The 14,687-nt window shown below is 50.4% G+C and overlaps 1 protein-coding gene across 1 annotated transcript; it reads right to left on the reverse strand.

Annotated features, from left to right (window-relative positions):
• Nucleotides 1-311: 311 nt before the first annotated feature.
• Nucleotides 312-9,618, reverse strand: LOC148775937 (uncharacterized). Its single transcript, XM_088842515.1, has 10 exons — nt 9,484-9,618; nt 8,957-9,067; nt 8,130-8,323; nt 7,438-7,497; nt 6,293-6,486; nt 5,897-6,016; nt 5,476-5,601; nt 957-1,022; nt 739-856; nt 312-453 (listed from the first exon to the last, which is right to left on the reverse strand). The coding sequence occupies exons 1-10, from the start codon at nt 9,616-9,618 to the stop codon at nt 312-314; spliced, it is 1,266 nt and encodes a 421-aa protein (XP_088698641.1).
• Between the last annotated feature and the right edge of the window lie 5,069 nt (nt 9,619-14,687).

Here is a 14,687-nt window from a genome sequence, read left to right on the forward strand (position 1 = left end):
GGCAGGTGGCAGCCCGTCTCCCAGCAGTGGGACCCAGGGGAGAGATTGCCTATGGGGATGAATAGCTTGGTAAGGAATCAGCAGGAGAGGGGCAGGGTGGCCTAGCCGGCTTCCCTACTAGACACACACCCAGCACTCTCTGCACAGACCTCCACCGAGGATGCAGACACCCGACCACCTGAGGGGCCTTGGATCCTCGCTGGCACAGAGAAGAGCACCTCAGGGACCCTGTTTCCCCACTGCCAGCCTGTCCTCAGGTGTGACCGGGACAGAACCACCAGGTCCCCACGTGCCCACCAAGCTGTTCCTGCTCAGAGGGGGAGCCTCCCCTCAAGTCCCCCTTCCCCCGACATGGAGATGAAGGCAGCTGGTGCTGCCCGGGGAGGGCTCCCAGTGTCGTCCAGGCCTGGTGTGGCCAGCTCTAGGTTGCCTGTTGTTACCTTAGGTGATCTCCTGGTAGAGGACCAGAGGGATCTGGGTTGAGCCCTGAACCGCCTGAAACATCTGAAAAACCTCTCCCTCCAGGGTTTCCAGAAGCAGAAGCCCTGGTCAGTCAAGACACAGCAGGAGAACATCCTTCTGGATGAAGTCTCTCCAGCCAAGTGAGCCCCAACTGGCTTTGATGCTGTTCCTAGAAGGTGGGTGCCTGGTTACAGGATTCCAAGTTCTGTTAGGGTCTGCCATCAAGGAAGTGACTTCACTTCCTGGGGGCCCCTTCCTTGGATTGACAGTTGACACCTCTGCACATAGCCCTCGGGATACTGACTGCTCATCCCGCATACACGCAGCCCCGAGTCTCCCACAGTTTCACCGCACAGCCCTCCACACAGCTCCCGGGCAGGCTCTGTGTGCAGCTCTGAGGAGACAGACCTGGGTCCAGACTCACCTCCCGATTCCTACCTGTTCTCTCTCCTGGATGAGTCCTCGTGTCTCTCAAGGCCTGTCCGTGTCCCCACCTGCACACGGGGGAAGAGGCCCGCAATGACTGCTAGGGATGTCCTCAGACTTAGGTGGGATGAGTCCTGGAAGATGTGGGAGTCCGTGTCTCAGGCAGACAGTGCTTGCAACCCCTGTATATTCTTATTACCTTCCTCATATCTGTCCCTCTTCTGATTCCACCCCAGAGTCCTTTTATATTCACTGTGCTAGGGTGTGTGTGTGTGTGTGTGTGTGTGTCAGTGCTCACTCTCTAGAAGCCAGAGGAACACTGCCCCCAAATAGGGCGGCATGGTAAGAGATTACTAGACACTAAGACTTCTAATTTCTCATGAATTAAAACCTTGAAAGGAAGAACTGGAACCATAAACTCGTAGAAGATAAGTGTCACCATGATTCTGTAACCTCAGTCTTGTCATGAGGTTTGAATGTCATTCAAAAAGTGAAAGAAGCGAAAGGAAAAGTGAACATGGTAAAGCTTCTGCAAGGGAACCATCAATAAAATGAAAAATGAAGTTGAAATGGAGAAAAGATTGGCAATTCTCATGTCTAATGAGGGTTCATCTCCAACATATATAAAAACGCACACAATTCAAAAGCAAAGAAGCATACAAAAGTAACCTCACTGAGAAAAGGGTGTGAGTTCTGATTTGTCTGAGAAGGCCTTACAAATTCCTCAGAAATCAAGAGAAACAAAACACAAATGAGAAAAGGAAAGATCTTAAATCAGAGTTCCAAAAAATAGCAAAGAGAGATAAGAAACCTCAAGCGAAAAATGCAAAGAAATAGAGGAAAGCAATGGAATGGGAAAGACCTGAGATCTCTTCAAGGTGATTAGAGATACTAAGGGAACATTTCCTGCAAAGATAGACACAATAAAGGACAGATTTGCTATGGACCAACGAGAGCAGAAGCTATTAAGAAGAGGCAAGAATACACAACAAATTATGCAAAAAAAAAGGTATTAATGGCCTGGACATCTACGATGGGGTGGTCACTCACCTATAGCCAGACAATTTTTAGTATGAAGTCAAGTGGGTCCTAGGAAGCATTACGACAGATCAAGCTTATGGAGGGGATAGTACCCTCCACTGGGTTATTTGAGATGATGCTGTGAAAGGGCTGCACTCAGGTAAGTCACTCCCTCAGTCATGTCCGACTCTTTGCGACCCCATGGACTGCAGCCTACCAGGCTCCGTCCATGGGATTTTCCAGGCAAGAGTACTGGAGTGGGTTGCCATTGCCTTCTCCTTCAACTACTAATATCATGGAAAGGTTTTTAAATGATCACATGCCTTACCAGGTATGAAAATCTCCTCTTCCCCATGGAGATCGGCAACTACATTTAAGAGGAACGGCTAAGCATAGCTTATTTTTTTTCTTTTTTTGCTTTCACTGTGTTTTGGGCCTTGATTGGATAATTGCAGGAACACGGATTATATGGAGGAGCCATCATATCCATCTACTTAGCTTACTGCCAATTAATCCACTGACCTAAGACGCTGGGTGCTGAGAAGTTTCCTTCACAGAGACTCATGATAAACCCAGGTTACATAGTCGGTACCCATCATGGACTGTATGAAACATTTGAAAATCAAAGACTTGGCCTGATAATGGTTTGGTCAAGAGGAGGGAAGGCTTGTTCAGTTATCACCCATTTCATACCAAGGTCTCCCACTTCCAGAGAATGAGAATTCCTGGCACCCTTGCTAGAAGCACAACTCCCCTGGTGCTTTGTGGACAGCCGGCATGGGGGCTCGGTGTGTGGAATTTTCATGGAACCAGGCCCTTCTCTGTCAGCACTGCCTGGGGAATCTATGCTTCATAACCTTCACTCTCTGCTGCTTTATTCACAGCTTCATGGACGTACAGATGATGTTCAAAGAAACACCCACACGTCTAACGTGAGCAGTTCAGTCAGTTTTGACACATGTATATACGCAGAAAGGCATCAGCCAAATTAAGATAGAGACATTCAGGCGGCTCCCCAAGCTTGATTCATGCCCCTGGTCAGCCACACCTCCCACCCATCCCCATGCAACCACTAATCCATTTTCTTCAGAAATTTCATAGTTCTGTATCTGGCTGCTTCTCCTCAGCATGAATATTTTGAGATTTATAAGTAATCTATGAGGTGAGCGCGGGTGAGTTCCTCCATCTAGGCAGGTGGCAGCCCATCTCCCAGCAGTGGGACCCGGGGGAGAGATTGCCTATGGGGATGAATGGCTTGGTAAGGAATCAGCAGGATAGGGGCAGGGTGGCCTAGCCGGCTTCCCTACTAGGAATCAGCCCACCCCCACCCGAGTCCCACTGGGATTCCAACACGGCTACAGGAAGATGGGATCCGAGTCACTGTGTCAGGACTCAAGCGAGTGGGCACGAGACGTGAAACGATGCCAAGGCGGCAAACAGAGAACAGGGAGAGAAGGAAGCTCCAGGTAAACTGCTAGACGGTCCACAGAAGCCTTTCGCAGATTCCCTGAGATCGATCCCGAGAGCGCAGAGGCAGGAATGATCTCAAAAGAGACTTCTCACTCAGTCGGCTCCAGATGTCCGCAGTAAGCTACTAAAACAGACGCATGGACCAAATCCGTCTTAGATAACCTGTTGCGACTGGTTCAGACACTTTATTATGGCAGGGAGCAAGAGGAGAAGAGGCAGCAAAGACCGGGAAAGACTGAAGTCACAGCAATGGCTCTCAGATCCACTCTGAAACGGCTGGAGAAAAACGCCCACAGGGACCCAAGTGGAAAGGAACAGCCCTGCTGTCACTGTGGAAAGTGGGGACACCCACGAGAATTGCTCTCGGACATCTAAGCCGCCACCGGCTGCATGCCCAGTCTGCAGACATCCACACTCGAGAAGGCTGCTCTCTGAGGCCTAGGCCTTAGGGATGGGTCTCTGAAGGTGCCTGCGGCTTCCCACACAACCTCCTGAGGTAATTCCACTTCTGGAAAATGGGTCATGACAACTGTGGGGGCCAATCAGTCAATTTCCGCGTAGACCACAGGCAACTTACTCTGTGTTTGCCAAAGCCCTGGCCAACTCTCGGCCTGATCCGCTTCTATAACGGGACTGTCTGCCTGACCCAACGTTATTATTTAAGTTGTGCTCTAAACTACAGTATCTACTATCAAGGAAAATACTACTTCTGCGTTAAAACACAGTACAAAATTTAACGTGACAGTCCCCTTTTCAGAGAGAACTCCTCGTGTAGGGCGCGTGGGTAAAGATGGCCCGTCTGTTCTGCAGATCACATTCTAGCACGCGGTCTACGTCCAAGTCATCTTCTGTCACTCACAGCGCCTCAGCCCTTCTTGAGCAAACGTTCCTTATCCTTCAGGGCACGAAGTTAAGTGAGTGTGAACCCTCTTCCTCACCACAGCAAAGAGAGGCCCACAGAGCCATTGGGGGGTGCCTTCCAACTCTGAGGAGGCCTGGGGTTGCTTCTGTCACCCAGCCGTAAACCACCCAGAGACGTGGCAGGCTGGCAGACTGTGTGCAGGCCTTGCTTAATCCCTCACTGTCCATTTAGAAAACTGAGGCCCTGATAGGAGTGGGAAAATCCAGGGCCCGGGGCAGGGGCAGAGTCCCAGGCCATCCTAGGGTAGGGCTGCAACACACACACACCAGCTTGGCTTTGGGAATTAGAGAGCCAAGAACCCCAGAACATCCCCACTCATCCGGATTAGATGTCTCTGGGTGTCCACACAAATATACACAACACTCACACTAACCTCAGAAGTGACAGTAGAGCAAGCGGTCAAAGGAAGAATGGATCTGGGATGGAGACAAATGAAAAAGAAGCAAGGCGATGACCACAGCCTGGATCTCACACTGTCTTTGGAGCAGGAACGGACCATGACTCAGCCCGAGGCCTCTGCCGGTATCTCCCAGGGGATTGAGGCTGTGGACTCACCTGAGACACGAGCTGCTTCAATCAGGGGCAGGGCACAAGGGCCTCCTCAGAGACTTCTTCCCCAGAGTGAGGGACCAGGCGGGGGGATGTGTGGCAGAGAGGACACTGCAACACAGATGAAGAAGTGGAAACGGAAACACTAATGGACACTCCCGCCGCAGGTCCTCACAAAAGCAACTAGACAGGAATCGAAGGATGCCCGCATTCCACTCCACATCAACCCGAAAGAAGGAAACGCAGAACGTCACAAGCCTGCACACAGTGTTCAGGGCAGCACTATGCACATGAGCCACAGGTGAAAATAGCCCTACGTCCATCGGCAGATGAGGGGAGAGTCGAGTGCAGGGCCTTCCCAGACTGCAGGATTATCGGCGTCAAAGAGGACGCAGATGCTCTGGAATAGACAATAGATGGGGTCATATAATCTAGTGAATGTTCTCCATGCCGCTCACACGGACAGTTAAAAATTCAAAGAATTCAATTTCTATCTACCTTTACTTTATCTTATAGAAAAAATAAGTTTGTACATGGAATAAAAAATACAAATACATATTAAGAGAGGGAATTATCGGGGTGGAGAGACAGGCTCCAGGGCTGGTGCTCGCTCGGGGGCAGCACACCATCCGCCTGAGAAGGCGAGGCTCGCTGACGATCTGGGAGCAGCTCCAGGGGTGTTAGGGGAAGAACCGGCTCCAGAGCCTGAGCTGCTCGCAAAGCTGGGTCTGCTGGGGTCTCTCGAGCCACAGCTGGATAACACCGGAGCCATAGCTGATCCAAAGCACCAAGGATCTCCAGAGCCAAGGCAGAGCCCTGGCCGAAGTTGGCTTAAGCCTGGGGACTGAGGCTGTAGAAGCAGCGCTGGGACAGGATTTGCGGGTGATTCAGGCTCTGAAGGAGGAAGAGTTTTGTTTCTTGCACTTTCTCTGAATCTAGAAGTGGAGCCTGGAGGTACCTTTCCTTGCTTCCGAGCTTAAGAGAGAGCCTCGGCATGAGCAGGCTGCGGCTCTGTGTTTGGAGTTGGTGAGTTTACTTGACGCAGACCTTGAAGTTGAATGGGATCTGGGCTTTGAGCTTGCTCTGACTGTGGAGCTGTGGCAGGTAGTAGGGGTGCTGTTGGCTCTAGGCCTGGTGCTGTTTCCAGAGCTTCTTCTCCAGCGGGTGCTGTATCTCCGAGAAGAGAAATCACTGTCAGTAAGACTGCTTGTCCGTGGATCCCAAAGACAGGAAGAGACTCGCTACTTAGCCCTGACATCTCAATCCAAGAAGACACCTACCCCAAGGAAGTCCTCACAGGATGGAGTCCAGGGGAAGAGTGATCTGAGCCTCCTCATTGTTCCTGGCCTAGTTGCAGCCTTAGAAGGCTCTGCTCTGTGTGGCTCAGCCCCCTCCCTTCCTAATTCGCCCCTGTTTTCCTCAGCCACCCCGAGTCCTCCTCACCATGCCCCTCTGCCTCAGTGAGCTCCAGAGTCTCCAGGTGCGCCAGGAGATGGCGGGCTCGCTGCTCCAGGTCCGAGTCGGGCATGTTGAGCTCTAGGTAAGCGAGGAGCATCTTCAGGCAGGGAAAGTCTGGGGCCTGCTGGAAATCCTCAGGGTAAAGGTGCAGCCAGGTGCCCAGGATGGAGGCCATGGCCCTGGGGGGAGTCACGTGGGCAACAGAGTCAGAGACTTGTCCTTCCCACTACACTGCACTCCAGGGCCGCCCTGCGGGGACCTGGGCCTCTGCGCCTTCTGCCCGTGCCCATCCAGAGGTCAGTTCTCCTCCGCGGTCAATCTCACCTGGCAGACCAGACAGAGGAGGCCTGGAGTCGGGGGCGGGGGGGGCAGGCCGCGAACAAGCCTGTTCAAGTGACAGCCCTTGATCCATGGTGTGACCATCTGTCCGCTTCCTGAGGGAAGCCTGACACAGCACACTGTCCCTCTCCCTGCCCCTCCCCCTGGTGTCACCACTGCGTGGGCAGGCAGGGTGGCTGCTCTGGGTAATGCATCTCAGGAAAACGTAGGGGTCCCGGGAGGATCTGGCCCAAGAGGGCACACAGAGACTCTGTCATCTGCCCAGGCTTCCCGTGTGCTTCCTAACACCTCACATTTACCTCCTATATCTACAGGCTGCCTTGTCCGCTAGGGACGGGCTTGCGTCTACTCCTGCCACTGACGCTCATCCTCTCCAGCGAGGACTCAGCTGTCCACTGAGGGTCACTAAGTCCCCTGAGCACCAGCTGAGCACCCCCACTGAGGTTCCGCCAGACAGTGAGCAGGATGCTCTCCACACTTTGTGTTCTGGGTCCCAGGATCGGGCGTAGATGCTGGACTGGGATGGACAGGGGATGGGTGTGGACACTCATAGGGCTCACTCTGACCTCTGAGCTCCCAGATGCTGCTCACAGCACCCCAGACCCCTCCACAGCTCTCTTGGACTCCTTTCCGCCTTTCCAGGAGAAACCCCCGGGGCCTTGGCCCCCACTAGGCACCAGAAGCTATGTGCGATCCAGGATTCTGCCAGCCCTGCCCATCCAGCAACCCCATTCCTCCTGACAGTTCTCAGGGGAAGGGACTCAGTCCCTCTTGAATCACAATCCACTCACATTTTCAGCTGGTGCAGGGGTCCACCATCCTCATCGCAGTAAGGGAGGACGCATCCGTACCTACAGGAGGCCAGGAAGGCGTCACATGGACGGTACTGGAGACACTCCCGGATGTGATGGCTAGTGTGACAGGTTTCCCCTCCCTGCCCCCATCCCAGCCCCGGAGAACCGAAGCCCTGGGGGGCAGGACTGCTCTGTGCTCCCTGCGTTACGTGATGCTTCTTCCTAGAAAAGGGCCTGCACCTCGTGCGCCTTCCTCTATATTTCAAGAACCAATGAGCCCAACCAGCCGCATCGGAATGCCTGGGGCACCACTGACCTCTCCCAGGGACCCCTGCTCTCACTCACCCAGGATAGGGCATCTCTCAAACCTCACCTAGCAATTGGGAAAACGATATGGGACAAAGTCAAAAGCCCAGAGACAACCTTGACAGAGGCTTCCTCGAGGGGAGGACGAACGTGACGACTCAGCACAACCAAAGCCTTTCCAGGGGTCCAGGATCCCAGAAAGCACTTTCGAGGATGCACCCACTTATTCCCCACAGTCACCCTGGGAGCTGCTCCTCCCTTTCCCCTCCTGTGCAGAGAGGGCAAACTGGGGCCAAGAGAGGTGGGGAGACATTCCCAGGACTCACAGCTGGAACCTGACTGAGTCCCCCGCAAGTCCCCAGTGGGGGAGGGGAGGGTCTCACCTCGTGAAGAGAAGGTCCAGCACCTGCTGGGGGGTGCCAAAAGCCCTGTAGGTGTCCAGGAATGTGGGGAGGTAGGCAGGGTCAATGCCCAGGCAGGCAGGCACCAGGTTGCCCACCAACATCTCCAGTCTGCATTTCTGGATGCTCCACAGCTTGCAGGTCTCGTTCCTGGCCCCTGTGGACACAGTCTCCCCCTGGGGTGGAACACAGCACAGACACGAGTCAGAAGCGGCACCAACAACTCCAGGAAGGCAGGGGCTGGAGCTCAGACTGAGTCCCCGAGCCTCCAGGACTCATGGCAGGAGGAGGGGCAGGAATGCCGTCCACAGAATAAAAGTCCTGGCATCACGAGTGACCTGGCTCAGGGCCATGGCTACGTGTGTCAGCGTCTCGGGGCAGTTTGTATGGACAGCTCCCCTGGTGCTAAGTGCATCATCCCTGTGGTGGTTCCCACAGCATCCTATTCTGGGGATGAGAACTGGGGTGAGAGGGGCTGATCCTGGGGTGAGAGAATGCAGGATGCTCAGGGCCACACGGATACCTGGGGATGGAGTTTGTAAAGGACACACTCTAGAAACAGGAGGAAAGGCTCCTGGGGGAATACAAAGTGAAATCCCTTCACATTTTCTTTCTGAGATTCACACAGGTAGGGGAACAGTGGTTTTGCCTCTGGACACGTCAGGGCCTGGGCCGCTAGGGCGCGTGGCAGAGCTGACAGTCCCAGGCTACTTTGGAAGCAGGACCCTAGGAGGGACCCAGGGAGGGCCAGGGCGGCTCTGGGACCCAGAACTTCCTGGGTGTAGGGTCACCTCCCAGCTGGCACTCACCCTGTGCCCACCCTGGGCTCTGTTGCTGGTGTGGGGCTCCTGCCCGTCGTGCGGGGAGATGGAGCAGGGAGCTCCATGGTCCTGCTCCTGTCTGCAGTCCCGTGAGGAGCCCTGTGAACACAGTGCCCGGCAGCCAGGCAGAGAGTCTCAGGACACCGGGCAGCTGTCTGTGGTGCTTCTCTGACCCCCAGACGAGATATCTCCCCTCCAGACACACACCCAGCACTCTCTGCACAGACCTCCACCGAGGATGCAGACACCCGACCACCTGAGGGGCCTTGGATCCACGCTGGCACAGAGAAGAGCACCTCAGGGACCCTGTTTCCCCACTGCCAGCCTGTTCTCAGGTATGATCGTGACAGGACCACCAGGTCCCAACATGCCCACCAACCTGTTCCTGCCCAGAGGGGGATCCTCCCCTCAGTCCCCCTTCCCCTCATGGAGATGAGGGCAGCTGGTGCTGCCCGGGGAGGGCTCCCAGTGGTGGCGAGGCCTGATGTGGCCAGCTCTAGGTTGCCTGGGGTTACCTTAGGTGACCTCCTGCTAAAGGACCAGAGGCATCCAGGCTGAGCGCTGAACCGCCTGAAACATCTGAAAAACCTCTCCCTCCAGGGTTTCCGGAAGCAGAAGCCCTGGTCAGTCGAGACACAGCTGGAGAACATCCTTCTGGATGAAGTCTCTCCAGCCAAGTGAGCCAACTGGCTGTGGGGCTGTTGCTAGAAGGTGGGTGCCTGGTTACAGGGTTCCGAGTTCTGTTAGGGTCTGCCATCAAGGAAGTGACTTCACTTCCTGGGGACCCCTTCCTTGGATTGACAGTTGATACCTCTGCACATAGCCCTCGGGATACTGACCGCTCATCCCGCATCCACGCAGCCCCGAGTCTCCCACAGTTTCACCGCACAGCCCTCCACACATCTCCCGGGCAGGCTCTGTGTGCAGCTCTGAGGAGACAGACCTGGGTCCAGACTCACCTCCCGATTCCTACCTGTTCTCTCTCCTGGATGAGTCCTTGTGTCTCTCAAGGCCTGTCCGTGTCCCCACCTGCACACGGGGGATGATGCCTGCATGGACTTCTAGGGCTGTCCTCAGACATAGGTGGGATGAGTCCTGGAAAATGTGGGAGTCCGTGTCTCAGGCAGACAGTGCTTGCAACCCCTGTATATTCTTATTACCTTCCTCATATCTGTCCCTCTTCTGATCCCACCCCAGAGTCCTTTTCATATGCACTTTGCTTGTGGGGGTGTATGTGTGTGTGTATCTGTGCTCACTCTCTAGAGGCCAGAGGAACACTGCCCCCAAATAGGGAGACATGGTAAGAGATTTCTAGGATCTAAGGCTTTCTAATTTCTAATGGATTAAAACCTTGAATAGAAGAACTGAAACCATAAAGCTCCTAGAAAAAAAGTGGTACCACGATTCTGTACATCAGTCTTGGCAATGAATTTTGGATGTAATTCCAAAAGCAAAGGAAGTGAAAGGAAAAGTAAACAAGTGAGACTATAACAAACTCAAAATCCTCTGCATGGGAACCATCACTAAAATGAAAAATGAAGTATGAAATGGAGAAAATGTTGGCAATTCTCCTGTCTAATAAGGGTTCATAACCAAAATATATAAACACACACACAATTCAAAAGCAAAGAATCACACAAAAGTAACCTCACTGAGAAATGGGTATAAGTTATAAGTCAGAGAAGGCCTTACAAATACCTCAGAAATCAAGAGAAACAAAACACAAATGAGAAAAGGAAAGATATACCCATCTTAAATCAGAGTTCCAAAAAATAGCAAAGGGGGATAAGAAACCTTAAGTGAAAAATGCAAAGAAATAGAGGAAAGCAATAGAATGGGAAAGACCTGAGATCTTCAAGATAATTAGAGATACTAAGGGAACATTTCATGCAAAGATAGGTGCAATAAAGGACAGATATGCTATGGACCTAACAGAAGCAGAAGCTATTAAGAAGAGGAAAGAATACACAGAAGAATTATACAAAAAAAGGGATTAATGACCTGGACAACTACGATGGGGTGGTCACTCACCTAGAGCCAGACATCCTGAGTATGAAGTCAAGTGGGTCTGAGGAAGCATTACCAAATAAAGCTTGTGGAGGGGATAGTACCCTCCACTGAGTTATTTAAGATGATGCTGTGAAAGTGCTGTGCTCAATGTGCCAGCAAATTTGGAAAACTCAGCAGTAGCCACAGGGCTGGAAAATTTCTGTTTTCATTCCAATCCCACAAAAGAATCTTCAATCTACCATATCAGTTCAGTTCAGTTCAGTCACTCAGTCATGTCCGACTCTTTGCGACCCCGTGAATCACAGCACGCCAGGCCTCCCTGTCCATCACCAACTCCAAGAGTTCACTCAAACTCGTGTCCATCGAGTTGGTGATGCCATCCAGCCATCTCATTCTCTGTCGTCCCCTTCTCCTCCCGCCCCCAATCCTTCCTAGCATCAGAGTCTTTTCCAGTGAGTTAACTTGTTGCATGAGGTGGCCAAAATATTGGAGTTTCAGCTTTAGCATCAGTCCTTCCAATGAACACCCACAACCTACCACATAATCGTGCTCACTTCACAGGCTAGCCAGTTAACGCTCAAAAGTCTTCAAGCTAGGTCAACAGTAAATGAACCAAGAAATTCCAGATGAAGAAGCTGGATTTCGAAAAGGCAGAGAAACAAGAGATCAAATTGCCAACATCCATTGGATCATAGAAAAACAGGTAATTCCAGAGAAACATCTACTTCTGCTTCATTGACTACACAGAACAAAGCCTTTGACTCTGTGGATCATAACAAACTGTGGAAACTTCTTCAAGAGATGGGAATAGCAGGAAACCTTACCTGCCTCCTGCAGAAACCGTGTACAGGTCAAAAAGCAACTGTCAGAACCGGGCATGGAACTACAAACTGGGTCAAAATTGGGAAAGGAGAACATCAAGGCTGTATATTGTCACCCTGCTTATTTAACTTCTAGGCACAGTACATCATGAAAAGTGCTGGGCTGGATGAGGCACAAGCTGGAATCAAGATTGCTGGGAGAAATATCAGTAACCTCAGATACGCAGATAACACCGCCCTAATGGCACATGGTGTGATCAGTCACCTAGAGCAGATGGTGTGATCACTCACCTAGAGCCAGACATCTTGGGATGCGAAGTCAAGTGGGCCTTAGGAAACATCACTATGAAGAAATGTGACAGAATTCCACTATGAAGATATGTGACAGATGTGACAGAATTCCAGTGGAACTATCACAAATCCTAAAAGATGAGACTGTGAAAGTGCTGCACTCAACATGCCAGCAAATTTGGAAAACTCAGCAGTGGCCACAGGACAGGAAAAGGTCAGTTTTGATTCCTGTCCCAAAGAAAGGCAATGGCAAAGAATGCTAAAACTAATGCACAATTGCACTCATCTCACACGCTAGCAAAGTAATGCGCCAAATTCTCCAAGCCAGGCTTCAACAGTATGTGAACCGTGAGCTTCCAGATGTTCAAACTGGATTTAGAAAAGCCAGAGGAATCAAAGATCAGATTGCCAATATCCACTGGATCATGGAAAAAGCAAGAGAGTTCCAGTAAAAAAATCTACTTCTGCTTTATTGACTACTCTAAAGCCTTCGACTGTGTGGATCACAACTAATTGTGGAAAATTCTTTGAGATGGGGATACCAGCCCACCTGATCTGCCTCCTGAGAAATCCGTATGCGGGATTCAACAGTTTGAACTGGACATGGAGCAACAGACTCATTCCAAATTGGGAAAGGAGTATGTCAAGGCTGTATATTGTCACCCTGCTTCTTTAATTTATAGGCAGATTACATCATGAGACACGCTGGGCTGGATGAAGCACAAGCTGGAATCAAGATAGCTGGGAGAAATATCAATCACCTCAGATATGCAGATGACACCACCCTTATGGCAGAAAGTGAAGAAGAACTAAAGAGCCTCTTGATGAAAGTGAAAGAGGAGAGTGAAAAAGTTGGCTTAAACCTGACCATTCAGAAAACTATGATCATGGCATCTGGGCCCATCAGTTCATGGCAAATAGATGGGGAAACAGTTGAAACTGTCTGACTTTATTTTTCTGGGCTCCAAAATCACTGCAAATGGTGACTGCAGCCATGAAATTAAAGACACTCCGTAGAAGGAATGTTATGACCAAACTAGACAGCATATTAAAAAGCAGAGACATTACTTTGTCAACAAAGGTCTGTCTATTCAAAGCTATGGTTTTTCCAGTAGTCAGGTATGGATGTGAGAGTTGGGCTATAAAGAAAGCTGAGCACTGAAAATTGATGCTTTTGAACTGTGTTGGAGAAGATTCTTCAGAGTCCCTTGGACTGTGAGGAGATCCAACCAGTCCATCCTAAAGGAGATCAGTCCTGGGTGTTCATTGGAAGCACTGATGTTGAAGCTGAAACGCCGATATTTTGGCCACCTGATGCGAAGAGCTGACTCATTTGAAAAGACCGTGATGCTGGGAAAGATCGAAGGCAGGAGGAGAAGGGGACGACAGAGGATGAGATGGTTGGATGACATCACCGACTGAATGCCCATGAGTTTGGTTGAACTCTGGGAGTTGGTGATGGTCAGGGAGGCCTGGAGTGCTGCGATTCATGGGGTTGCAAAGAGTCGGACACGACTGAGTGACTGAACTGAACTGAACTGAAATTGCCCCATCTTTCACCACCTGAAATCTCTTCAAGTACTTTTGATGTGACCCTTGTACTCTGAATGCTTCCTGGTATCTGGTTTCGCAAGATGCTTCATGTTTCTCTTGTGAATCTCCTGCTCGGCACAAGAGTCAGTCATTTCTCCAATAAGCTTTGGTTTCTTTTATTGGAAAATGGCAATAAATATTAAATATGGAACATTGGGATGCTGGGAATCATTACTTCTGGTTAAATCATTGTTTCTAGGTCCTCTCAGTGGGAAGAGCTAGATAGTACATGTATGCTAAAATATTCTGGTAGTTGTCTACAGATACATCCAATCAAACTGAGAACTTTGACATTTCTACTCAACTTCTGTGACATCTTTTCTCCTTTCTTCCACAATTAGAAACATAATTTTCAAGGAAACAGATCCTTGTCATGCCCAAATATCCAAATCACAAAAAACAGGCAATGTGATTGAAAAATATACCTAATAAACTATATAGATTGTGAAATATAATATACATATAAATAGCTGTGTATAGACATAGAGAGGAAGGGACAAAGGTGGACAGAGATAAGGGGTTGACACATAAAATTGAATGCTTGTATGTATCACAAGAAACAACTTTCAGTCAGTTATTCAACTTATCACTAGATGCGGTTTTAATTAGCTTCCAAATGAGATTGAAGGCAAAATCAAGCAAAAATACCTTAAAGAAATCCCCCAAGTTTATAAAACATGTTTTGATGAAGGCTAACTTGGAAATGTTTTCACCTGGAATCAAGACTGACAGGAGAAATGTCAATAACTTCAGATATGCAGATGACACCACCCTTATGGCAGAAAGCAAAGAGGAACTGAAGAGCCTCTTGATGAAAGTGAAAGAGGAGAGTGAAAAAGGTGGCTTAAAACTTGACATTCAAAAAGCTAAGATCAGGGCATCTGGTCCCATCACTTCATGGCAAATAGATGGGGAAACAATGGAAACAGTGACAGACTTTATTTTCTTGGGCTCCAAAATCACTGCAGATGGTGACTGCAGCCATGAAATTAAAAGACGCTTGC

This window comes from Moschus berezovskii, chromosome 12 (genome assembly GCF_049115385.1).
Source record: "Moschus berezovskii isolate FMDL1 chromosome 12, NW_MosBer_1.0, whole genome shotgun sequence".
Lineage (NCBI taxonomy): Eukaryota > Metazoa > Chordata > Mammalia > Artiodactyla > Moschidae > Moschus > Moschus berezovskii.